Source organism: Chanodichthys erythropterus, chromosome 19 (genome assembly GCF_024489055.1).
Source record: "Chanodichthys erythropterus isolate Z2021 chromosome 19, ASM2448905v1, whole genome shotgun sequence".
NCBI classification, from domain to species: Eukaryota; Metazoa; Chordata; class Actinopteri; order Cypriniformes; family Xenocyprididae; genus Chanodichthys; species Chanodichthys erythropterus.
The window spans coordinates 18,733,906-18,759,410 of NC_090239.1; the positions used below are offsets into that span (position 1 = coordinate 18,733,906).

The following is a 25,505-nucleotide window of genomic DNA, read 5'->3' on the forward strand; positions in this document are numbered from 1 at the left end:
CTAAAGATGTTTATATCGATTCTCGTGTAAACACTCAATCCCTCACCGAGCAGTGGCTGACTTTAGCTTTTTTTATTTCCATCCTGTCAGGATCCTGTTCATTTTGCACTGCCATCGTGTAAATAGACAAATGGATTTATAATTGCTGTAATAAAGTTTTAGTGTCTGAACTTGGCATTACGCCAAGATCATATTTCTGAAAGTCTGCTACATACCTTAATCCTCAAATATATCCTCAAATTAGCTTACAACACAAGCATATACAATAATCTTTTTTTATTATTATTACAAAGTTCAAAAGGTACTGCATAACAATGAATGCCCCAGCCAGTTGTTCAAACAATTAATGTAAACATTTTCACAAATCTTACTTTTTCTTCTCAGTAAAACTTTTTATAGGCTATAGAAGATACGCATAATAACATGGTTTATGGACTATAATCATAAATCCAGCTCAGAGGCTTTTGTTTTTCTTTCAATTTTGATCGTGTCCAGTTTGTGTGCACATCATCCGATCCCTCAGGTGCCTTCATGTGAAAACAATGACACCAGCGCCATCTACTGGACCTGTTAGTGTAATCACTGCTTTCTGTATACAGGTTTACCTACACGAGCAGAGCTGTTACCTGATTGGCGCACACAGTCATCGTCTTTGTGTGCATCAGTGATGATTATAGATTAGACATATCCAAAACGATAGTACGATTAGCTACCGAGTATTTCCCATTTCATTCCCTCGTCTACGACCGTCGAGTGACTGTGGCGTGAAGAAGCGAAAATGACCATAAGGAATGTACGGGACCATGGGCAGCGTTACAGACCGCGTATGGCATGCCTGAAGAAGGTGGGTTGAGAGCTCCATCCATGGCTCATCACCATCTGTGTTATTTACATTCTCGCGAATGATATAAGAATAATGTTACATGAATTCTTTCAAGCCTTGAAGTCTAATGATATTTTTGCTGGTCCTGTAAAGTGTAATTGAGCTCACCAATATTAGACTAATTAAATCCAAAATATCGTGTAGTATTTAGGCTGTCAATGTCACTTTCATTGGTGATTTCCATCAATTCCTCCCATTCAGAATTTTAAAGCATCTTTTTCTCATCTTTATCACAAATTAGCCGTAATATTTTGAAAAGTATTCAAACACTGTCAATGTTTTGGTCACAGAGGAACTTTTTAATTAAATAGATTCATTAAATTTGCAAATTAAATTGCGTTTGTCATGTTTGTTTTGATTTATTTATTCATTTATTTGTATTTATTACAAGTCAGGATTTTTTTATTGATGATTTAGATTTTTCGAGTTTTCTTTTTTTGTGCGCGCTTCCTAGATTTTGTTTTTAAAAATGTTTTCCAGTTACAAAATAGATGTTATTATTACTTTAAATTATACATATTATTTATTAAAATTGCTGTATTACAATAACTGAAATCAAAGTAGGCTAGTTTTAAATTGACCCCTTTGAGTTCATGAAAAAAAAATTCAATTTAGAAATGTAAGACATTGTTACAATTGAAATGGATTTTAAAGATGTTATGACCTAACAAAAACAAATTTTTTACATTGATAGGTGTTAATTGCTTATTAGCAGCTTACTCTCAGATAAGGTCACTGTGTGCTAATGGTATTAAACTAGCTTTGCCATGAGCCTCTGGTATAATTCAGTCCCTCTTCTATCACCATGATACTTCAAACCTTCAAACCCGACAGTATGATCCACTAGACCATATATTGTTGTTGCACTACTTTGCTCTTTGCCCATGCACTGATAATGACCCAATAACTCGGTCAAGAGCTTTCTGTGATCCAGACCAGGGTGTAGCATGAGTTCACAAACAGTCTTCAAAAGCCAGAGACCCTGACAAAGCAAGAAAAACTTCAAACAGCTGAGTCACAAATCAATCACTGAGTATATTTCAAAGGGGTCAGCCGCAGCCCCTTCAGACCTTAAATCAGCAGGGAGGACTTCACAGCGGAATAATTTAGTGAGATGTGCACACAGGCTGCCACAAGGTAAAAAGGCTTGAATTTAACATTTGTCATCATAGATTTTGTATTCTCAAGACGTTCTTATGTTGCACATCCCATTTTTTCGCATGTTAGGTGGAGGCTGTGGTGTTGGAGATGCAAGACCCCAAAACTGGTGTGAAATCTCAGACCCAGAGGCTTGTTATCACAACCATCCCACATGCTGTAACAGGTGAGATCATCAAAAATGGCTGCCGCTTACATTAGTTGGTACTATTACTCAAGAGGGAATCTTTACTAAAGGCAAGAAGAAAAATGTGAGAAGCAGCATCTATAGTGAAAGATAGTGGGCTCACCTACTCATTTGCATTGATTTCTGCAGTTGGATCACTCCTCGGGAGTGCTAGTCATCTGTGCGGCACATGCATTTAGAGTCTGCTTATGTGGGTCTGAGACTGAAGAATCTATTGCCATGACAACCTTTGAGCAGCTGGCTGCAATGACTCTCTCCTCTAAGCTGCATGGTTTCAGGGAGGAGAGCTCTTGTAATCTCCACTCTTGGTCTTAAAGGGTTAGTTCACCCAAAAATGAAAATGCTGACATTAATTACTCATCCTCATGTCGTTCCACACCCGTAAGATCTTCGTTCATCTTTGGATGAATCAAATTAAGATATTTTTTGATGAAATCTGTAAGCCTTCTGGCCTCTGCAAGTAAGGCCCAGAAAGGTAGTGAAGACGGTAAAATAGTCCATGTGACCACAGTGGTTGATCTTTAAAGGTGCCGTAGAACGTTTTTTTAAAAGATGCAATATAAGTCTAAGGTGTCCCCTGAATGTGTCTGTGAAGTTTCAGCTCAAAATACCCCATATATTTTTTTAACTGCCTATTTTGGGGCATCATTAAATATGAGCCGATTTAGGCTGCGGCCCCTTTAAATGCTCACGCTCCCCGCCCACGGAGCTCGCGCTTGCCTTTAACAGCATAAACAAAGTTCACACAGCTAATATAACCCTCAAAATGGATCTTTACAAAGTGTTCGTCATGCAACATGTCTAATCACGTAAGTATAGTATTTATTTTCATGTTTACATTTGATTCTGAATTAGTTTGATAGTGCTCTGTGGCTAAAGCTAACATTACACACTGTTGGAGAGATTTATAAAGAATGAAGTTGTGTTTATGAATTATACAGACTGCAAGTGTTAAAAAAATGAAAATAACAACAGTCTTATTTCCGTGAATACAGTAAGAAACGATGGTAACTTAAACCACATTTAACAGTACATTAGCAACATGCTACATTTAGAAAGACAATTTACAAATATCTCTAAAAATATCATGTAATCATGGATCATGTCAGTTATTATTGCTCCATCTGCCATTTTTCGCTATTGTCCTTGCTTGTTTACCTAGTCTGATGATTCAGCTGTGCACAAATCCAGATGTCCTGCCCTTGTCTAATGCTTGAACATGAGCTGGCATATGCAAATATTGGGGGCGTACACCCCGACTGTTACGTAACAGTGTCGGTGTTATGTTGAGATTCGCCTGTTCGTTGGAGGTCTTTTAAACAAATGAGATTTATATAAGAAGGAGGAAACAATGGTGTTTGAGACTCACTGTATGTCATTTCCATGTACTGAACTCTTGTTATTTAACTATGCCAAGATAAATTCAATTTTTAATTCTAGGGCACCTTTAATGTTATGAAGCGACAAGAATACTAAAAAAAACCACAAAAATAATGACTTTATTCAACAATTTCTTCTCTTCCATGTCAGTCTACTACGCTGATCATTTAGTAAACAGTGCAGCTCTTTCATGTTTGCGTCCAAATGCCGGCTCAGTATTGGCCGACACTGTTCACGTGATCAACACGACGCTTGGTGTGATGCTGACGCAGGAGCCGGCCAATAATGAGTCGGCGTTCTGACGTAGAACCCGGAAGCGCTGCACTGTGTTTGAACAATGTCTTTACTTTCTGAGCCTTGAAAGTGGTAATTGTGTCTATCGGAGGCCAGAAGGCTCTCGAATTTCATTAAAAATATCTTAATTTGTGTTCCGAAGATGAACAAAGGTCTTATGGGTTTGGAACGACATGAGGATAAGTATTTAATGATAGAATTTTCATTTTTGGGTGAACTAACCCTTCAGTGCTGCCAGCTAACTATATAAACTATATTACTTAAATTTAATTGGAGGCTGTGATTATTCACAGCATTTTTTTGTATATAATTGATGTAATGGAAAGACACCTGAGGTTTTTATTTAAAAATTTATTGAAATGATATGGTATGCTCCTCAGGCTAGCAGGCACTAATGAAGCCACTCAGATTCACTCCTGCAGAGATCTTCTCATTAGTCTCCTATCACGAGTGCCTCAGCGGGACACACAGTGGTGGATCAAGTCATAGTGCGATACCTATTTTGAGAATGCACCTTTGTTTTGTGTCTAATACTTACTGTTGTTTTCCCTGTAATGCTTTTGATGAATCTCTTATTTGAAAGCCTACTAAATTAATAAATATAAATTATACTTATAAATTGTGTATAAATTATATACTTCGTAATTGTATAGTAATCTAAATGCATGTTGCAGAAATAAGAATGCGTTTAATCAAACTCCTGGTGGGCACATTCAATCTGAAGGTCAACTTTCCCACCCACTGATATTCTTATTGCTTTAAAATGTTGTTTATTGCATATATTGTTCTTTCAGGGGAAGATATTGTTGCATGGATCGCTAATCGATTCAAAATAGATGCTATGGGTAAGTCTAGTAGTACATTGTTTTTTGTGTTTAGTAATATAATAATGATAAGAACATCTCTCAGTCAGGTCTTCAAATTACAGATCGGCTTATATATTCTAGTTCTATACATTTTAATGGGGTGAGATGTTGTACTGTTCATTTGGGTCTTGCTTAGATGAATTAAGTAACTTTCTCACACTTAATGCTTAGAGGCCCGAGCTATGGGGACCATGATGGTGGCGTTTGGGTACATCTATCCACTACAAGATCATAAGAGACTTATCCTTAAACCAGACACATCCCTGTATCGCTTTCAGGTAACTTAAAACATTATATACAGCAAAATTTGTAATAAATTCTGTTCTTTTAAACATTCTATTCATCAAAGAAAACAGAAAAAATGTATCACGGTTCCCACAGAAATATTAAGCAGCACAACTGTTTTCAACATTGATTACAAGAAATGTTTCTTAAGCACCAAATCAGTATATTAGAATTATTTCTGAACGATCATGAAGACTGGCGTAAAGGCTGCTTTGCCATCACAGGAATAAATTACATTTTAAAATTATATTACAATAGAAAGCAGTTGTAATTGTATTAATATTTTACAATATGACAATAATACATTATATTTTGATTAAATAAATGCAGCTTTTGTGAGCATAAGAGAAAACATTAAAAACGTACCAACATTTTGAAGAGTAGTATGTGAGTAAGTGAAGCATTTTCACAAATGTTATTAACCCAGTGCCTTATGACTTGACGGTATAAATGCTTCTTTGTACTAATCTTTTACATTTCTTCTTCCAGACACCATATTTTTGGCCTGCACAGCAATGGCCAGTGGAAGACACAGACTATGGTGTGTAATCATCTTTTATTTTCCATGCATGCTGATAGGTTGTCATAGCAATAAATCACAGTGAGGTTATTTGTTATGCTTTTAAACAGCTGTCTGAGATAAAGAATTTGATAAATTGTTTTCTTGCTGAGTCACATCACATCTTTCAATTGACTTTTACTGGCAAGGTCAGATGTTTTTATGTGCATTTCCAGCAATCTATTTGGCAAAGAGAAATATACGCAAGAAAGGGATGTTGGAGCTGTATGAACAGGTAATACGACGTCATATTGTCTTAATAATCATGCTTTAAATTAATTTCTCTAAAGTCTTTTGCTAAAATAAAAACATATTATGTTGTAATGCATAATAATTGACTATAATAAATTGCATGACAAATTACTAAACTTAGAAAGTAAAACACATAAAATACGTATGACATAAAATGTGTGTGTTTCTCAACCCAGGAAGAGTACAACAATCTTTACAAATGGATGAATCACAAGTGGGATTTTATTGTAATGCAGGCCAAAGAGCAGTACAGGTGGGTCACATGTGCTTTACTAAAAATATTGGAGAATATTTATGATTTATCATGGAACAATCCAAGAATGGGTCTCATTCACTAATGATTGCGTGAATTATTTGAACTTGTATGCATAGGAGAACTTCTCACAAAACATTTTCACAAGATTCACAACGCACATAAATTTGTTCTTAAAGGGATAGTTCACCCAAAAATGAAAATTCTGTCATCATTTACTCCCCCTCAAGTTGTTCCAAACCTGTATGAATTTCTTTGTTCTGCTGAACACAAAGGAAGATATTTGGAAGAATGTTTGTAACCAAGCAGATCTCACCCCCCCATTGACCATCATAGTAGGCAGTCAGTTGGGGGCGAGATCTGCTTGGTTACAAACATTCTTCCAAATATCTTCCTTTGTGTTCAGCAGAACAAAGAAATCTGGTAACACTTTGCAATAAAGGGATAGTTCACCCATAAATGAAAATTTTATCTTCATTTACTCACCCTCAAGTTGTTCCAAACCTGTATAAATTTCAAAAGAAGATATTTTGAAGAAAGTTTGTAACCAGGCTGCTTTGGGCCACCATTGACTTCCATAGTAGGAAAAAAAATACTACGGAAGTCAATAGTGGCCCAAAGCGGCCGGGTTACAAACCTTTTTCAAAATATCTTGTTTCATTTATACAGGTTTGGAACAACCTGAGGGTGAGTAAATGATGGCAAAATTTTAATCTTTGGGTGAACTATCCCTTTAATGTATTAACTAACATGAACTAACCATAAGCAATACATTTGTTACTGTATTTTCTAATCTTCGTTAACGTTAGTTAATGAAAATACAGTTGTTCATTGTTTGTTCATGTTAGTTCACAGTGCATTAACTAATGTTAACAAGATTTTAATAATGTATTAGTAAATGTTGAAATTAACATTAACAAAGATTAATAAATGCTGTAGAAGTGCAGTTCATTATAAGTTTATGTTAACTAATGTAGTTAACTAATGAACCTCATTGTAAAGTGTTACCAGAAATCTATACAGGTTTGGAACAACTTGAGGGGGAGTAAATGAATCATTTTTGATTGAAGTATCCCTTTAAATGTGGAGTATTCTAATCGAGGGACTGTATTTTTGTGTTATTTGCATAAAACTGTGAGAAAACGTGAAAAAGTAGAACGAGAAAAGTTTGTATGAAAGCAGGTTAGTGAATTAGACCCAATGATTCAATGTTTATTTTATTTGTATAGTCAAACTATTTGTGTCAGTATATAACAAGACCTATTATTTGTGCAGGGCGGGTAAGGAGAGGAAGAAGCCGGACCGTGTGGTTTTTGACTGTCAGGAACGGGCCTACTGGGTTGTGCATCGGCCACCGGTAAGTTACCTCTGGACTGGACAGAGTGTTCGTGAAGGTTCTCCTTATTTTGCAGTCAGGCTTCTGTTAAACAAAGCTGCAGAACTTTAGAAAGGCATTATAGTATAACTGTATTATTTTCATTCAACAGCCAGGAACAGTTAGTGCCATGGACTATGGACACGAGAGGATGGTTGACCCCAATTTGACGGAGGTAAAGGTATGTGTGATTATTATTCATAACTTCTAAGGAGCTAAAATAAAAAATAGAAACAAAAAATTAAGTCCATTTTTTAAAGAACTGGCACAATTATGACAACTAAGCTTTCAAATTATAATATGTCTGATGAAGAATCTTTTAATGAAACAGTAGACTGTAAAACCGACATTAACAGATATCACTGTTGAGATTATCAAGGCTTGGCTTATCAAGGATATTTCTAGTATGTCAGCTTATATCCAATAGGATTTAAATGATCATAATCTCACTGCTCAGCACTCCAAATGTCTCATTGTGTTCAATAAAATGAAATGTCTTACACCCGTTCTCACTTTCTTTTCTACAGATTTGATTTCTAAACTTATATGTGGAAGCACTTGACAAGAAAAATCAGATGACTTCAAAATGAAAGCACATACTCAATGGATCATAAATTGGGCTCTGTGTAATAGATATATGAGTACCTGCAGTTTAAAATTACATTGCAATTCTACAAAGCACCAATATTCACTCTCTCTTCAGCATGAACATGCTCAAATGTCAATCTTTTGCTTTCAACTCTATTTTATAGTATCCTTTATAGTATCACAATTCCCTTTCTTTGCACTTAAACTGCTTCTAAAATTGTTTTTCAGAAAAAAACACCTGACTACTACAGAAGAATTGTAAGTATTAAAAAAAACCCAAATATTCAGTTGTAAAATACAGTGATCAAACATAAAATTAGTTCTTGACCAACAAATCATTGTGTTTTCTTGCAGATTATGTTCATTCAGCAGTCTATCATGAGACCAAGGGTGAAGTCATCTGTGTCGATTGGAGCGTATGTTACTGTGTTATAACAATTCCAGTTGTGACTTCCATTAGATCAAGAAAACCATATTTTTTATCCTTTAAATAAATATATTTTAATACACACACTACAGAATGTTAAGATTTTGTAATGTTTTTAAAAGAAGTCTCTTCATTTATTTGATCCAAAATACAGCAAAAACAGCAATATTGTGAAATATTTTTACAATTTAAAAAACATGTTTTCTATTTGAATATATTTTAAAATGTGTAAAATATATTTATATTAAATATCTTTAATATATTGTAATAATATTTTAACAATGTATTTTCATCAATTGAATTGTAATCTTTTGCAGAATTGTTAAGTACGCAACAACATGCAGAGAGCATGACCCCTTTCTATACCCCTGCCTCCCAAGCAATCCCTGGTTAACAGATGATATTACATACTGGAACCTGAACATGCCAAAGTGAGCTACAAGATACAAACATTTTTATTTGAAATGATAGCACGTTTTAAAAACGTGATGATAATGTACTCTGTGCATTTGGTTCAAACAGTGTTGAGACCCCTACTAAAATGAGAGTGGAGCGCTGGACTTTCAGCTTTGGAGAATTGCTTACTGACCCTCGGGGAAGGGCTGACTTTCGCCTCTTCCTTAAAAAGGAGTTCAGTGGTATGTATTATTCAAAACTTGCACCAGATGTTGGCTTTAGAATTATTAGGTGACTTGTTGGGTCAGTTCTGCCTATTTTAAGAATGGAATTAAATGGTTGATGTTCATATTCAAAACTGGAATAATTGTCATTTATTGTGGGAGGTTGTGACTATAATCTGATTGATGAATAGGTGAGAATCTTGCCTTCTGGGAGGCATGTGAGGATCTGAAATGGGGTACTGCAGCGACAATGAAAGAAAAAGCTCAGCAAATATACAAGTAAGTATCACATTTTGGACTTTTGGCACAATAATATACAATTATATTATATTATTAGTGCACTACTGTTTGGGTGTAATGTTTGGCTGTTGTAGAGACGAGACGTTCACGGACTTCCACAAGAAATTGGGCATTTATTAATATAACAAAGAGAGACAACATCCAAACATAAGTATAACACAATAACAGACAAGGAGTGAAGGGAGTGAGTCCATATATATAGGGAGTGGTAACGAGGAAGTCCAGGTGTAGATGATCGGTGATGATGGGGAGATGACGAGGGAAGTGAGTGCAGGTGTGGAGAACAGGAGGATGATGGGAAATGGAGTCCGGGAGACAAGGGATCTGTAACAGTACCTCCCCCTCCCGGTAGGCGCGTCCTCGCGCTGTAGATGTAACACCGGGGAGGGGGGGTGGGCGTCCTGGAGACCTCACGCCGGTGCAGGGAGAGGGCTGGACATAACCGGAGGTCTCCAGGACGAGTCCATCAGTCCAAGCCACCCCCATGAGACTGGAGAAACTGGCTCGGCGGCTGAGACTGGAGATACTAGCTCAGCAGAGACTGGAGAAACTTGGAGAGGGGTCAAGGAATTTGGAGCCATTTAAATACAAAATTAAATTTATAGTATCAGTTAAGGAAACAATCGTCAGGTTCATCAAAGCGGATAGTGTTCTCGTCCAGTCCATCCAGAAACGAACTCCTCCACATACCTCTCCAGTGAACGTCCAACCTGGAGGAGTCCAATCAGGCGGTCCATTGAGAGGAGGGTCAGAGGCCGCGGCAGGCCATGGTAGGTCAGGTGACGGATCTGGAGCCCTGGTGAGCTCTGGTGGCCCCGAAACCCCGCCCAGGAGCGGTGGCAGCGGTAGTAGTTGGAGCGGCTGGCTCGGCGGCGGCTGAGAGCGGCTGGACACTGACTATCACAGCAAGCCTACCTCAAGCCATATTGATTTTAGGCTGCCTAAACGCGTTATATCATTGTGAACAGCTTGAATGACGGCACGTGTGTCGTGTGAACATTGATTTTAACGTCTCTGTTATATGCCACGCTTGTCTATGTTCTGCTGTTGTCAGCTCTGACAGCTTTTTAGGTGTGTTTTTGGCAGCGCGCGCGCCACCCTCTGGTTACATGAACGTGTCACCATTGAAAACATGAGGATTTTTTTAAGACGACAATCGCACAGCCTATTCGATATTCTATAATTAAATCAACTAATCGAATATACGAAAATTGTGACACATCCCTACTTTGCTTTATTAATTTATCCAGTGTAAAACCCAGACACCGCCACACAAATGTGGCTTTTTGTTAATGACTGTCCTACAGGATTTAACACAGAGTAACAGCTCACTAGCCGTTACAAAAGACATTGTAAGTCTGTCACAGGCAATTCTTGTTGAATTTTTCATCAATTTATTTCTTAAATTATCCTTTGACTATGTTCTGGCCCGCCAGAAATTTTTTTTGGGCCCCATGCCAAACTTACTTGCCGACCCCTGATTTCAACCAATCATTTTTACTCTTTGTTTAGGACCTTTCTGGCTCGCGGAGCGCCACGTTGGATCAACATTGATGGCAAAACAATGGACGTAACAGTGAAAGGTTTGGCACATCCTCATCGTTATGTACTGGATGCTGCCCAGACTCACATTTATATGCTCATGAAAAAGGTATCTGATCTCTTGTAAAACTTTGCAACTCAAATGCGTGTGGCCTTTACAAACATGAAATTAATGTTAGCTATGATCTGGCATTTAAGGATTCATATGGGCGATATCTCAAGTCCCCGGTGTTCAAGGAAACTCAGAAGAAGGCCATTGCTCCCGAAGCACACAGATTCAGGTTAGATGTGCCTTTCTCTTAGTTCCTCTTTATATATAAAACTGCTTTATAATACATTAGTAACATTAAAACATGATCTTTATTCCTTTCTAATGTTTCGTAGTGAGGCGCAGTTGGAGCAGAATGCCAAGAGAAGGCGGCCCAGCCTGAGTCCCATCATCCTGAGACAGCAGGAGGAAGAACAGAAGGCCAAACTTGCAGCAACTGGACCGGTGGACATCACACAGGTCATGAGCAAACTGGAAAAGAAAAAGAAAAACTGAAAGGAGACCTAGCAGACAGAGAATAGATTTTAGCAAATATTTATGGTAAACAAAAAGGAAAACCACCATTCTGGTCAACAGTTTTGCAAGCCAGTATTTTTATATAGGGAGCAATAGAGATTTTGTTGCTATGTTATTGCTCTGTCTGCACAGATATTTCTAGTTTTTGAAAGTTTGCTTGATATATTTTTAAAATGCAATCTATTTTGCCTTTTTATCAGGCCATTGTGTGTTACTCTGTCCCAGACTTGTTAACTCATTCACAATCATTTTTAACCTTTATGTCATATTTACATGTTTATATATGTATAATACATGTACAAACATTATCAGATGTTGTCCTCCTCATTGCTGTTTTTGTCTCATGTTTGTCCCATTTTTGTTGCAATTTCCTTGTAAATCATGAATTTAATGAAATGCATAGTAAAACCATTTATGCCATCTGTGGTCTCATCATGTGTCTTTGTCATTCATGATTGTTTTTGAGTGAAATGTAATATGTATGTCATCATGTATCTCAACGAATTGTGCATAGTTACCACTTGTCTAAAATGACTGGCCATTAACTGAGAGGAAATGAACATGAAATTTGTTTGTGTGTGAATTCTGAAATATTCAGTCATAATTTGCTTACTTTCCTGTGTTTTGAAACCGGCCTGACTTGCTTTATTTTGAGAGCACATAAGAAGATATGTGCTGCTTAATTCCAAACAATGAAAGTGAATGGTGGCCTTGGCTGCCAAGCAAGACTTTCAAGGCAACAGTATCAGTGCAGCACAAGTTATTGTGTCTACTTTTGAAGACTGACAGCCTCTGGTCCCCATTCACTTACACTGTATGGAAAAAGCAGCATACATATTCTGTTAAACCTGTCCTGTTGTGTATGACAGAAGAAATAAAGTCATAATATGGGTTTGGGTACAACATGAGGTTGTGTAAATGAAAATAATAATAAAAAAAAATCTGTTGAGAAAGTCACCAAAAAATACTAAAAAGCAAAATTAGGTAAGCTGAGAGTTTGTTAGGTACAAAGAATTAAAAATGAAATTTCTGTCATTGATGACTCACCCTCATGTCGTTCCAAACCCGTAAGACCTTTGTTCATCTTCAGAACACAAATTCAGAACACAAAAGAAATTTTTTCATCTTCAGAACACAAAAGATATTTTTAATGAAATCCGAGGGTATCTGATCCACACATAGACAGCAACGTCATTGCATCTTTTGACGTCCAGAAAGGTAACGTTAGTTAAAAACATGGTTAAACAGTGGTTCAACCTTAATGTTGTGAAGTGAAGAGAACAAAAATAACAACTTTATTAAAAAATTTGAACCGTTGTCATACGTAGTGGAACATTAAAACAGTGCAGGCTTCCTTGTTTACATCCAAATGCCAGCTCATTATTGCATCACATGCATGCATCGTGCTGAGTTCACTACATATGACAACGGTTCAAATTGTTGAATAAATTCGTTATTGTTTTGTTTTTGCACAAAAAATGTATACTTGTTGCTTCATAACATTGGGTTGAACCACTCTAGTCACGTAGTAAGGTTGAACCACTCTAGTCACGTTGACTATTTTAACAATGTTTTTAACAACCTTTCTGGAGGTAAAAAGGTGCAATGATGTTGCTGCCTATGTGTGGATCAGATAACCTCGGATTTTATCAAAAATATCTTAATTCGTGTTCCGAAGATGAATGAAGGTCTTACGGGCTTGGAACGACATGAGAGTGAGTAATTAATGCTAGAAATTTTATCTTTGGGTGAACTAACCCTTTAAATACAATTCTTTGAATTAAAAAAATAAATTACTGTATCACATTAAAAATACAGACGGCTAAAGTCTAATCCCAGACTAAAATGCATGTTTGAGCTGATTTAACTGAAAGCAACTTGCAATGACATATCTTAAATTATGTTAGTGACTTTGTTTTGTCAAAGGCCGAAATGTTTTGTTAGGCCGAAATGTCTTATGGTAAAAATATTTCCAGAAAAATTGTTGAAATACTTGGTATTGTGATTACTAGATGTCATGCTTGTGTTGCTCTCATACTAATTCGATTATTTTATTAGCAGTAGTTTGTATTTTTCAAATGGATTAAAACATGATTAGAAAAACAGATCATGGTGAAATTCACCAACTACTCCTATAACAGCACATAAATGGGCATAAGTATCGGGACACACTGTGAAAGGATGTCACCTTTGCAATAAGTCAGTTCATGAAATTTCATCAATGCTAGATATTCCACGGTCAACTGTAAGTGGTATTATTGGAAATTGGAAGTATTTATGAACAGCAGCAACTCAGCCACAAAGTGGACGCTCTGCAGATTCCATAGCAAAAGAGTTCCAACACTGGCATTACAATCAGTACAAAAACTGTGCTTCATGGAATGGGTTTCCATGGACGAGCAGCTGCATGCAAGCCTCTAATCACTAAGTACAAATCCGTCAGATGGAGTGGTGTAAAACCCGCCACCACTGGACTCTGGAGCAGTGGAAACGTATTCTGAGGAGTGACGAATCACGCTTCTCTGTTTGGCAGTCTGATGGCGAGTCTGGCTTTGGCAGATGCCAGGAGAACATTACCTGCCTGACTGCATTGTGCCAACTGTAAAGTTTGGAGGAGGCGTGATGATTATATGGGGCTGTTTTTCATGGGTTGGACTAGGCTTCTTACTTCCAGTGAAGGGAAATCTTAATGCTTCAGCATACCAAGACATGGACAATGATATGCTTCCTTGTGGGAACAGTTTGGGGAAGACGCTTGACTGTGCCCCAGTGCACAAACCACAAAGCAAAGTCCATAAAGACAAGGTTGGTTGAGTCTTGTGTAGAAGAACTTGCACAGAGCCCTGACCTCAACCCCATCTAAGACCTTTAGGATGAACAGGACCTTCTTGTCCAACATTAGTGCCTGACCTCACATATGCTCTACTTGATGAATGGGCAAAAATGCCCACAGAAACACTCCAATATATTGTGAAAAGCCTTCACAGAAGAGTGGAAGCAGTTACAGATGTAAAGGGGTGACCACCTCCATATTAATGTCTATATATTTAGAATGCGATGTCATTACAGTCCTTACTTCCTTGTTGGTGTACAGGGGCCTGTTTCAGTAAGGAGGTTAAGTGAAAGCTATGTTAACCCTGAAATGAGGGAAACTCTGGGTGTTCTGTTTCAGAATGGGAGGTATGTCAAACCTGAGAAAGCAGGGTAAGTCAAGCCAGTTTCTGAAAGAGAGGTAACTTATACTCAGAGTCAGTTATCATGGTAACTTACTCTGTGAACCTAACCTGGTCACAAACAGGTTTTGTTCGGTAAACCCAGAGTTTCTTTCGGTCTCCTGCCGCTTTTTAAAGCACAAGCTATGTTTTTTGAGTTCTCAGAGTTCTCAGAGTTTCCCATCTCAGAGTAAGTCAACTCAGAGTTCAAGTTTTAAATTGGTTGAACCTACTTATTGAAACAGGCCCCAGGTCAGGTGTCCCAATACTTTTGTCCATATATAATATATATAAAGGGATGTGCACACTTTTTTACATCACACAAACCAACTGTTTCAACAGAGGTGTGTAGACTTTTTATATCAATTGCATATTACATGTTTCATTGATTTCTTGGATGTATAGGGAAGAGGCCAAGAGCAGAATCTGTCAGGAATGGACTCTATTTTATAGAGTCCAGGTTGCTTGATTCTGATGGTATTTAATACTATTGCTAATACATACATTGCGTGAACTGTGCCCTACAGCTCTGCCGGTTCACAGCACCTGTGCCTCATCTGGCCGTGTATACAGGCATTTGTGAAGCTCAATCTACTGCCTCCCCTGGGCTCATGACACTGCCCAACAGTGCCGCCTGCCCGTCTCCCATCAGCGTCGCCATTGACAGTACTCCAGCCTCAGAGAGGAGGTTTGATGGCAACGGGGGGCCTTCCTCCTCCCATTTCCCATCTATTGCAGAGGCATCAGTGTCAGAGGAAGATAACCAGCCACCTGCCCCTAAGTCTCGAATGGCTCTGTCACTGAGCAGATTCCTCCGCAGAGGATGCAACGCTCCGTCTGTCTTTGCCAGCCTATCCCCAAAATGTGGTGTGGCTTCAGGGGGAGGCAAAGTACAACCGTTAGGAGTGGAGCCCCTCGCACAACCCCAGCCGAGAAGAATTGCAAAGTAAGTACACACTTTTTGATTTTATTTTGGTCTGATTGATTTTAGTAAATATGAAAAATAACCAATCTATTTTCACAGCTTTTTTCAAATCAAAGTTGACATCCCACCTGAATGCCGCATCTACCCCATTGATTCAGAAGATGAGGAGGACGACAGTCCTGATACAGCAAGAGGAGGTGTGAAAGAAATCATTTGCCCATGGGAAACTGTCACCAAACAAGATGGAGCTGGATAGAAGAGTCGTAGACGATTTAGTACACTCTTAAAAATAAAGGTTCCAATAGAGGGTTTTCGCAGCAATGCCATTAAAGAAACATTTTTAATGAAACTTTCAGTGATCAGTTCTTAAAAGAACCCCCTTTTTTAGTTTGAAGAACATTTTAAAAATCTAAAGAACCTTTTGTGGAATGAAAAGTTTCCATGGGTGTCACAGGTAGCTACTTCATGGAACCATGGATGCCAATAAAGAACATTTATTTTTAAGAGTGTAGAGAGGAAGTAAATACACTGAACCAACACTTGTGTAATTAATATTTTGTCTTACAATCCCGAGAAGGCTGTGGTTAGTAATGTATGAAGTAACCTCATCTCTAACTGACTTGTCTGTTATTTTTGATAGCTTTTAGGTAGTGCCTACATGTTATTGTAGCCAATGAAATGATTTGGTTATAATGTTTAAATGTTAGTTTTATATACATAAATTCGTATTCTGATGTCACTGTTCTTTTATGACTGAAGGGGCCTTATTTTAAGAGATTTTGTTTATTTAACTGTCATCAGTTTGGTTAGTGGTGAAAACAAAAGATTTTGTACTTGGCTTGTTCACTGTTTTATATAGCTGCAAAACATGCATAAATGTGAATCGCTTTAAAAAATGTTATTTTCATAGGAGTAAATCTAGGAAGGCAGTAAAACAGAATGTGGATGCACATTTGCTGTCTGAATGTTTAACCTTCAAAATGTTTACAGAATGTAAATTTGTTCATGACTCATGTTTAAATTGTGTAAGTGCCTCAATAAATCATTTCAAAGTTAGTTATTTTGATGTGCAGTTGGTACATGTACTGCATATATTTAGCATTCAGTATAATTAGTATTTTATTTTTATATTTTCTGATAAAATGTCCCTACTGAGGAAATTGGTCATGAGAACTTTTATTTTTACACAAAGTAACCTAGCCCTTTTTATAGTATTGCAAACACAAGAATGTTATAATTGCTTGACTACACATTAACGAATGTCTCTGTTATTTTATTTTTGTATTTTTTGTTCATTAAACTATTTTATTAATTGTTATTTGCTTATTATCATCATTTTTTTTAAATTGATTTAATGTGAAGTTGTTTTGTTTTACGAGTTATTATATTTTAATTTAATTTTTTTTATGTTTACCGACATTTGAAAGACAATTGATTCATTTTTGCAGTCATATCCTGATCTGAAGATCGTGATGTTATTATTTCAAGCGGACTTTTATCTACAGGAAGTGCTGGGATTGCGTTGACTGGCTTCACAGTCCTCTGCGGTTGAACAGCAGAGAGTAGTCGGATGCCTCAGTACAGTTTTTTGAGTACATGAATACCTTTGTAAAGCCGAACGGTTGTTGCGTTTCACTTTGCGATTCGGTAAGTTGCTAAAATCAAACGGGTTCGCATGTAAGTCCCCCTTTGAACGGTGAAAGTTTTAAAATAGTAATAACAAGCAGTGGAATGTGACAATTCATCCGCTTCTCATGTATTGTTGCTCAGCGTACATTTCACTTGATCCACTAGTGTCTGTTACTACATTCATGCAGCTGTCGCGACGAGGATCTGGCCTGCCATATCTGGCCTGTTTACGCCTTTTTAAAATGTTGTATTTGATGATTTTTAGTTGTATAAGCTTCTTAACAGGATTCTCATTTCCTGCCATGTCGCATCAGAACATGAATATGTAACAACAAGCGATAATGAAAGTGTTGTAAAGAAATGTGTATCTTGGTTTAGTTATTATTTAAGTCAAATCTCTGTCATAATGCTGTAGGTGTATGATTATACTGTTTGTGCAGGGATATATGAAGTATTTGTTGAGCTAGTGCTGGGACACACCTACTAATCATCATCAGCACATGCGGATCTGTTCCTTTTCCACTTGATGGACACAGGCAAACCATCAAGGGGCTTATTATATATTAATAAAATCTCTATGGCCAAATTTAGATCATATCTTCTATCTGCATGCTCATGAACTAGTATCACAGATGACATGCACAACTGATTATTACATAAGCATCTGCATTGACTATTATGCCAACTCGAGAATATAACCTCAAGGCATAATTTGGGTATTGTATGGTGATTATATATTTGTATCTTTACATTTTTTTTTCATTACAAATGATGGTCCTCTCTTTCATCAGATGTTCAAGATGCTCTCAAACTGTGAGTGGAAATGATGCTGAAATCTATTATTGTGGATCCCATAATTAAGGTATTGTGCTCTTTAAAGTCACCATGAAATAAAAATTGTAATTGGAATATTGCAGTATTTATTATAAATGATTTATCTGTGGACATCATTAAAATAATAATAATGTGCCCTTGTAATATTTAAATAAAAATAGCTTCCCTCCCTCTTGTAACAACATATTTTCACTGATGTTTTTGGCATGAGGGTGGGACAACTTGTCACTCACATGAGATCGCAGCAATAGCAAACAACAACAGTCCAATCAATTTCCAATGGACAAAATTAAGTCCCCCCCTACTTCTTTTTTTTTTTTTTTTTTTTTCACTCTGATATGCGTTAGGCAAATTTTTACTACCGCGGTGGTAAATCACCAACAACCGCCGGTGTTGCGGTGGAGGGGTCCGGAAGGGGGCGGGGTTTATATATATATATATATATATATATATATATATATATATATATATATAAAATCAGAGGTTGCGTTAGACTTGCGTTTCGCCGTCATTTTGATGCACAGGATCGTAAAAAAAAATCCATCATAATCAATAATTAGCCTACCCGTCATTTTAATCTTTATATTTTAATGATAAGACATTTAATAGCTTCTGATTTCGTACACATTTTCATTTTTATTCACGAACTTACAGGATAAGCAAATAGGCATAGGCTATGCATTTATTTATATTATGAGAAGAAAGTTGTACAAAGACTGCGTCACTTTTCAGTTTTCATCTTGAACACTTTCACGGATTGTGATTGAATGCAATCATTCTTGCCTCTTTACTACTGTACATAACGAAATAAACGTGTATGAAAATAAAAAATATGTTGAAAGATACAGTAGCTTACCGAAATCTGTATCACGTCAGTCAACAGTGTTGCAAACAATGTCACGTAACATCATACTTCAGAAAAGCCATTCGTTGACCATAAACTCATATTCAGCAAGAAAAATAACTTTTAAAAAAACGTAATTATGTAAGTAAGCATATGTAACTTTATTATTATAAAATTGACTTAGGGTGCTCGTCTGTGTGTAATCAAGCGCATCGTTTTTCATTTTATTCTGGAGACTGAACTCGCGCTCTGCTGCCACACTGGAGCGCACTCGCCACCTACTGGACAGGGGTGGGAATTACAGTTACAAGCTACATAATCTGTCAAAATGACGGAAGGGCTGCAATTTTATTTTATTCCGTCACTGCTAAAAAAAATTCCATCAATGACGGAAAATTTTCGGTTAACGCGACCTCTGAAATTTTATATATATTATATAATATAACACTACCCCCGGTGACACTCCACGACCGCGGTGGCGCGGTTGTCATGCCTACCGTCTCAGCCCTAATATGCATCACAACAGGGAAGAAAAGACTATCGCAACTTCCGTTTCATTCCGACTTTAGATTGATGTTTGAATAAAGCTTTGGTTAAGAAACCATCTGTAGTTGACTTACCAGCTTGGCTAATTTAGAATGGCTGATCTCTTCCAGAAGGTCATATCTATCTATATTATGTAATTCTGTCTGGTTAATGGGGTATGGAGTTACCTGCATCACTTGTGAATTGCTCGGGTGATGTACTTGTTTTTAGAATTATTTTTGTGGCTGATGGTTAAAGGCAGGTGTGGACGTGCACAATGAGGAATGTCAGAGAGCTTTTATGTCTTTTCCCTTGTCAGTGAACTAGACCTGAACATTGCATGTCTGAACACTGTTTCTAAAGACAAGTAGGAATGTTCTTGCAAGAGAATCTCACTATTTGATATATACAAGACGTGGTGTGCAGCCAGTCTGTCATTTTTACAAAAAAATGACAGACCACCACATGAATCTCAGGGGTTTTGTATCACCTTAAGGGTTTATTTTTTGATGATAACCTGCTGACTGTACATTATTCTGCTCATTGTACAGCTATTTGTCTAATAAATATATACAAAGGCATGTAATATTGATTGAATTATGACATTTTTATTGAATTATTTTATCTTACTTGTAGATTTAAGAATTTTACTAAGAAAAATATGTCCATTATGTATTAAACCAATGTTTCTACAGCCTTTTGACCTGAAGGCCTCTTGTTGTCCAACACCATATTCAAAGCCTCCCCCAAAAGCTAAGATATTTTCAGTATATCTGCTGTAATTATGACAAAGCTACTTATTTGATTATTTAATTAACAAAAACTGGGAGTGTTGATAATTATCCACGATTCATTTTGAGATTCCAGAAGTTTCAAGAACTTTGTCCTTTAATAAAAACGATAGTTATTAAAGGGAAAAATATATTGATTTTATGTGGGGTATTTTTGGCATTTAAATTTAGATTAGGGTTATATTATTTTTATATATTAATAGCAATTGTTTAATTAAAATACTTTTAAGGGTACAATATGTAATATATTTAGAATAAAATATACAAAGACCACTAGAACAATGTTATATATTTTGTTGACTTGTGTACTTTATCCCAAACGTTTCCAACAATGTTTAAATCCAGAGAAATCAGCCATTTTAACCAGGACACAAACCGTGTCATTGCGTTGCCTGTCAATGACGGCATATCTGCGCTACCTTCGTTTTCCAGTTTTACTAATATCGATCTAGATCAGTGTTTCTCAAACTGGGGTACGCGTACCCCTGGGGGTACGTGAGGTGACAAAAGGGGGTACGCGAACAAAATGCTCAGTAGTTAATTTAACTCTACCATACCTTAAAATAATATTAAAACTGAGCATGTATTTCTAACTGGCAAAATGCCGCAAATCCATTACATTTAATCAAATTACCTCATGGTTTGCAGTCTAAAATGACTGCATCCACACAAGCAGCATGCATATGATGGTGCCGAATCTGCTGCCTTAAATCACGCTAAATTTCTGCTGTTCTCGACAACGCACCTTTGTAAAAGTGGGGATTTAGCACTTGCATGAAGAACAAATATAGACACGGATAGTGGATTTATATAAATTTAAGACTCAAACTTTCTCCGATACAAAAACATACCTTGTGTGAGTTCTTGTATTTAATGTTGATAACGAGGAAGAATGCAATTGTACCCAAATATCCACATGACTGCAAACGTGCATTATACAACAGGCCAAAAAACAAAACGTACATTTTAAACAGTACTGTCAGTATTTAATCTATTTTGCAACGAAAAAATATTTTTGCTACTGGCAGTTTTAGTTTAATATTTAAAAGTATCACTTCGTTTTACCATCATTGCATATTTTTCTATTAAACATTTTTTTATTTAAAACATTATTTATTTTATAAAGTTATTCATAAACGTAAAAATATGCACTGGAAAATCAATTTAGGGGGCAAATATTGTCCCTTAATGGAAAAGGTGTGACTGCAGTCGAAGTGGAAGAGTGGGGGTACGCGGAAGGATGGGAATCCCTTCAGGGGGTACTCCACTCTAAAAAGTTTGAGAACCACTGATCTAGATTACTGCAAAGTGCAACAAGTCTCTCATAGCAGCCACTGAGTGAACACACAGAGTAACGTTATAACATAACTTTCAACACACTCAAATGTATTTAGTATGATTGTTTTTTTACTGTGTAATACAGCGCTGGGTTACCTCACGTACGCAACGAAAAGAGCGGAAATGGCTGACTGCAGCAAAAGCATAATAAAAGCTCTGCTGAACTCGAGATCAGTGTGCATTGCAAGTGTCTATAATTAGCATCCACTCCAGCGGCCTCGTCCCGCTCCCACGGCTCTCAACCCATCCTGCTTCATACCACCGTAATGTTAGTAAAACTTTAATACTTTAGCACATCCATGAACATGATTTCTGCCCGAGACCGTCGGATTGCTTTCCATTGTCTGTGGAGGTGAATTATTCCACGCTCACTCAGGGGTTCATCAGGCTATACCTTTGTTTTGAATAAGTGACATCTAGTGGCAAAAATTACATATTGTGCCTTTAAGTCATCCTGTGCCCCCCTTGGAAGTTTACCGAGGCCTCCTGGTTGAGAACCACTGAATTAAACAAGCCGCTACAATAAAACTATTTATGCTAACCATAAAATTACAAAAAAAAAAAAAACTTATTTACTATATTTCAACTACTTAGTTGCACAGTGCTGCAAATTAGCTGTTCTGAGGCGCGTTTCCCAAAGCGAACTATGGTCGCAAGTTCGGTCGTTACCAGTAGAGTTAAATGGGACTTACGACCATGGTTCACCAACGATGCTTTCGGGAAACGCACCCCTGACTTGTCATGAGATACCATGTCATCATATGAAGGTAGAACCGGTATGTTGCCATGAACAGCTGTGAAATGTACAGCTTAGCATCATTATAAAAAAAATTGACCTCTCAGTCACACTATTGACCAATCAGAATCAGGTTTTCTGAGAGCATGAGTGTGATAAGCCAGCCAGGTTTTAGTGTTAACACGTGTTATTGATTTTTTTTTTTTCCATAGCTGGCAGGATACAATGTAATCTAATAGTACTTCTCCAAGAAAAGGGCAACTTGCCTTGGGTCTTGAAACTCTGCTGTTATGGTTAGGCTTACAGCAATAGGGAAAACATTTAAATAGTCTCAAAAGGCTTGTCAAATATTAGGTAACCATTCAAAAGAAAATTATTTCTTCTTTCTACTCCACCTCTCTTCTCATGGGACGTCAGGGTGGGATTGCCATGTCGATAGACTCTGGATGCTGATGAGCTCATAATGAAGAATGCATTAGCTAACAAGATGGACTACGCTTGGGCTACACAAAGCAAAAACTCAAACATGCAGTTGGACATTGATTTTGGTTGCTTAGAACAGCATTCAGCATTTACTTTTCTAATATTTGGATTTCTAGCCCTTAAATCAGTTGTCACCATTCAGTTAAAGGGATAGTTCACCCAAAAATGATATTCTGTCATTATTTACTTACCTTCATGTTGCTCCAAACCTGTATGATTAACTTTTTTCTGTGGAAAAGAAGGTATTCTAAAGAATGCTGGTAACTAAATATTTTTGGTTTGCATTGACTTGCATTATATGGACAAAAATACAATGGAAGTCAATAGAAACCAAAACTTCAAAATCTCTTCTTTTCTTTTGCGTTTCACAGAAAATTATGACAGAATTTTAGCTTGTTGGAATATCCCTTTTTCAGTAGAAGTATTACATTACCTCACCAATGGAGAGTTGCATAATATGTAATTGTGAATGCCTTCTCCACAGTTTCAAAGCTCAGAATGACCATTGCCATCACTGTGCTCCTAGTCAGATGATACTAAAGTTGTTTTTAATGTCTCATTGGAAACTGTCTAATGCTCCATGTGGAGCCTTTACAGGGATTATCTTTTTTAGGGCTTGTGCATTCTTAATGCATTCTCTGTTGGGATAAAAAATAAAAAGGACAATTATAGCAAGAAAAAAAAAGAAGGGTAAATGATAAAATTGGACGATAAAACCATGGATATGTGGACAGATGGTGAATAAATTATTCAAATTAATCAACAATGGGCCAGATTTACTAACAAGTTGTTTTTGCGGCTGACCTTACTGCATATGCATTTGTAGGAGTCTCCCTTTCAGATGCAAAATGTATGGGAGGAGAGTATTTAAATTAATCACGCAACATGATTTACTAATATTTGCACTCGTCAATTTACTGGTATTTGCGGCATTATTTAACGCTAAAAAAAGCATGTCTTAACCCATTTTGTGACATAGCTGAAATTGTTGCTGCTAAGAGGAGACACGCAGAGAACAGAGAGCGCATGGTAGAAGGGAGAAAATATTTGTGCCAGAGGAAGATGTTATCCGAACATATAGTTTGCCTTGGCTTGGCAATATATGTGTGTGTGTTTCTTATATTATACATGTAACAAGTTGCGCCTGTGTCGACTCGCACATGATAAGAGCATCAGCTCTGCTTATTTGCGTCCCAACACTAATTTGCGCTGCTCTTGTTAGATTGCGTTGGTCATTATGTAAATGATTGTGACTGCGATTGTGATCTTTAATTTGCGCGTCAGCAGTAGATTGCGCACAAAACTTACCACTCCCATCGCCGCATTTGCGGAATTGTGCTCTCACGCTAATTTGCCCCGTTTAGTAAATCAGGCCCAATGTGTGTGTGCACCCTCTTGAATGGATAAATTGTCATTTACCTGTCCTCTTGCCATTATAAACAAAACATAAAGATATTTTGAAAAATGTACTGGTTGCTCATTTCAAGTTTTCTGAATTCATACATTAGCTGTGTGCAAGGAAAATACTTTTAAAGACATTCACCCCCAGTTTCACTGACAAGGCTTAAAATTTCTGTCATTAATTACTCACCCTCATGTCATTCCACACCTGTAAGACCTTCGTTCAACTTCAGAACACAAGTTAAGATATTTTTGATGAAATCTGAGATGTTTTTTTGTCTTCCATAGAAAGCAGTGAAATTACCACATTCAAGGTCCAGAAAAGTAAAATAGTCAACGTGACTACAGTGGTTCAACCTTAATGTTAAGAAGCGTCAATAATAGTTTTTGTGCGCAAAAACAAAACAAAAATAATTCAACAATTTCATTTCTCCCCTGTCAATCTCCTACACTGTTTACGGTGTATAGACAGTGCAGTGTTCTATGTCAGAATACCGACTTATTATTGGCTGGTGCTCACGTGAGCAGCATCAGCCAATAATGAGCCAGCATTCTGACGTAGAACAGTGTAGGTGACTGACAGGGGAGACACGAAATTGTTGAATAAAGTCATTATTTTTGTTTTGTTTTTGAGCACAAAAAGTATTCTTGTTGCTTCATTACATTAAGACTGAACCACTGCAGTCACATTGACTATTTTAATGATGTCTTTACTACATTTCTGCTTTCTATGGGGGATAAAAAAAATTGAATTGGATCCTAAATTAAAGTGTTAGCAAATAAAATTTTAACTTTATAAATGTCTTAACTGTCATGTGTTTAATTTAATGCATCCTTGCTGAATAAAGGTATTTATTGCTTTTAAAAAAATCATACTTACTCCACACTTTTGAACGAATTGAATAATTCAATTAGACTAAATATTTAACAAATGAACATGGCATGCATTGGGCAGCAGATGTGTAGAACTGTGGGAATTTGGATTGGTACTTTTCTTGCTCACAGATTAGATGGCCATACAATAGCTCTTTGTTCTGTCGAAAAAAGTAAACCAAACAAAGTGTTTTCCAAAAATCTTTTAAATGAACTACCGCTGGAGGCTTTGAGTTCCCCACCTGATGATATTTTACATGCTTGTGTAAATCGCTGCCTCCAGTCATATTGGATGACATTGAGAATTTGTGAGTTGCACAATGCTTCACATGCCTGAACTTGTGGTGTTTGTGCTTTATAGAACATGTGACACACCCACA

The 25,505-nt window shown here is 36.9% G+C and overlaps 2 protein-coding genes across 2 annotated transcripts in view; both read left to right on the forward strand.

The window, feature by feature from the left end:
* The first annotated feature begins 778 nt into the window (after positions 1 to 778).
* On the forward strand, positions 779 to 15,927 carry rgs9b (regulator of G protein signaling 9b). Its single transcript, XM_067369478.1, has 19 exons — positions 779 to 844; positions 2,111 to 2,207; positions 4,697 to 4,747; positions 4,940 to 5,046; positions 5,543 to 5,594; positions 5,789 to 5,847; positions 6,041 to 6,117; positions 7,393 to 7,474; positions 7,605 to 7,667; positions 8,309 to 8,338; positions 8,435 to 8,496; positions 8,825 to 8,938; positions 9,030 to 9,145; positions 9,319 to 9,406; positions 10,940 to 11,078; positions 11,168 to 11,250; positions 11,354 to 11,477; positions 15,274 to 15,692; positions 15,771 to 15,927. Exons 1-19 carry the CDS (start codon positions 779 to 781, stop codon positions 15,925 to 15,927), a joined length of 1,986 nt encoding a protein of 661 aa, XP_067225579.1.
* A 1,272-nt stretch (positions 15,928 to 17,199) lies between these two features.
* The window catches only part of mrtfab (myocardin related transcription factor Ab), a 41,576-nt gene continuing 33,270 nt past the window's right edge, over positions 17,200 to 25,505 (forward strand). The window contains exons 1-2 of the mRNA XM_067369174.1: positions 17,200 to 17,318; positions 18,092 to 18,162. The gene's annotated coding sequence lies outside the window, so the exon portion shown is untranslated. The remainder of the gene's footprint in view (positions 17,319 to 18,091; positions 18,163 to 25,505) is intronic.

Excerpts from the sequence above, each read along its gene's own strand:
- rgs9b (XM_067369478.1), top strand. The coding sequence starts at position 779 with ATGACCATAAGGAATGTACGGGACCATGGGCAGCGTTACAGACCGCGT. Across the intron at positions 7,668-8,308 it reads TTGACCCCAATTTGACGGAG|AAAAAAACACCTGACTACTA; the intron begins GTAAAGGTATGT and ends ATTGTTTTTCAG. Across the intron at positions 11,079-11,167 it reads TTTATATGCTCATGAAAAAG|GATTCATATGGGCGATATCT; the intron begins GTATCTGATCTC and ends CTGGCATTTAAG.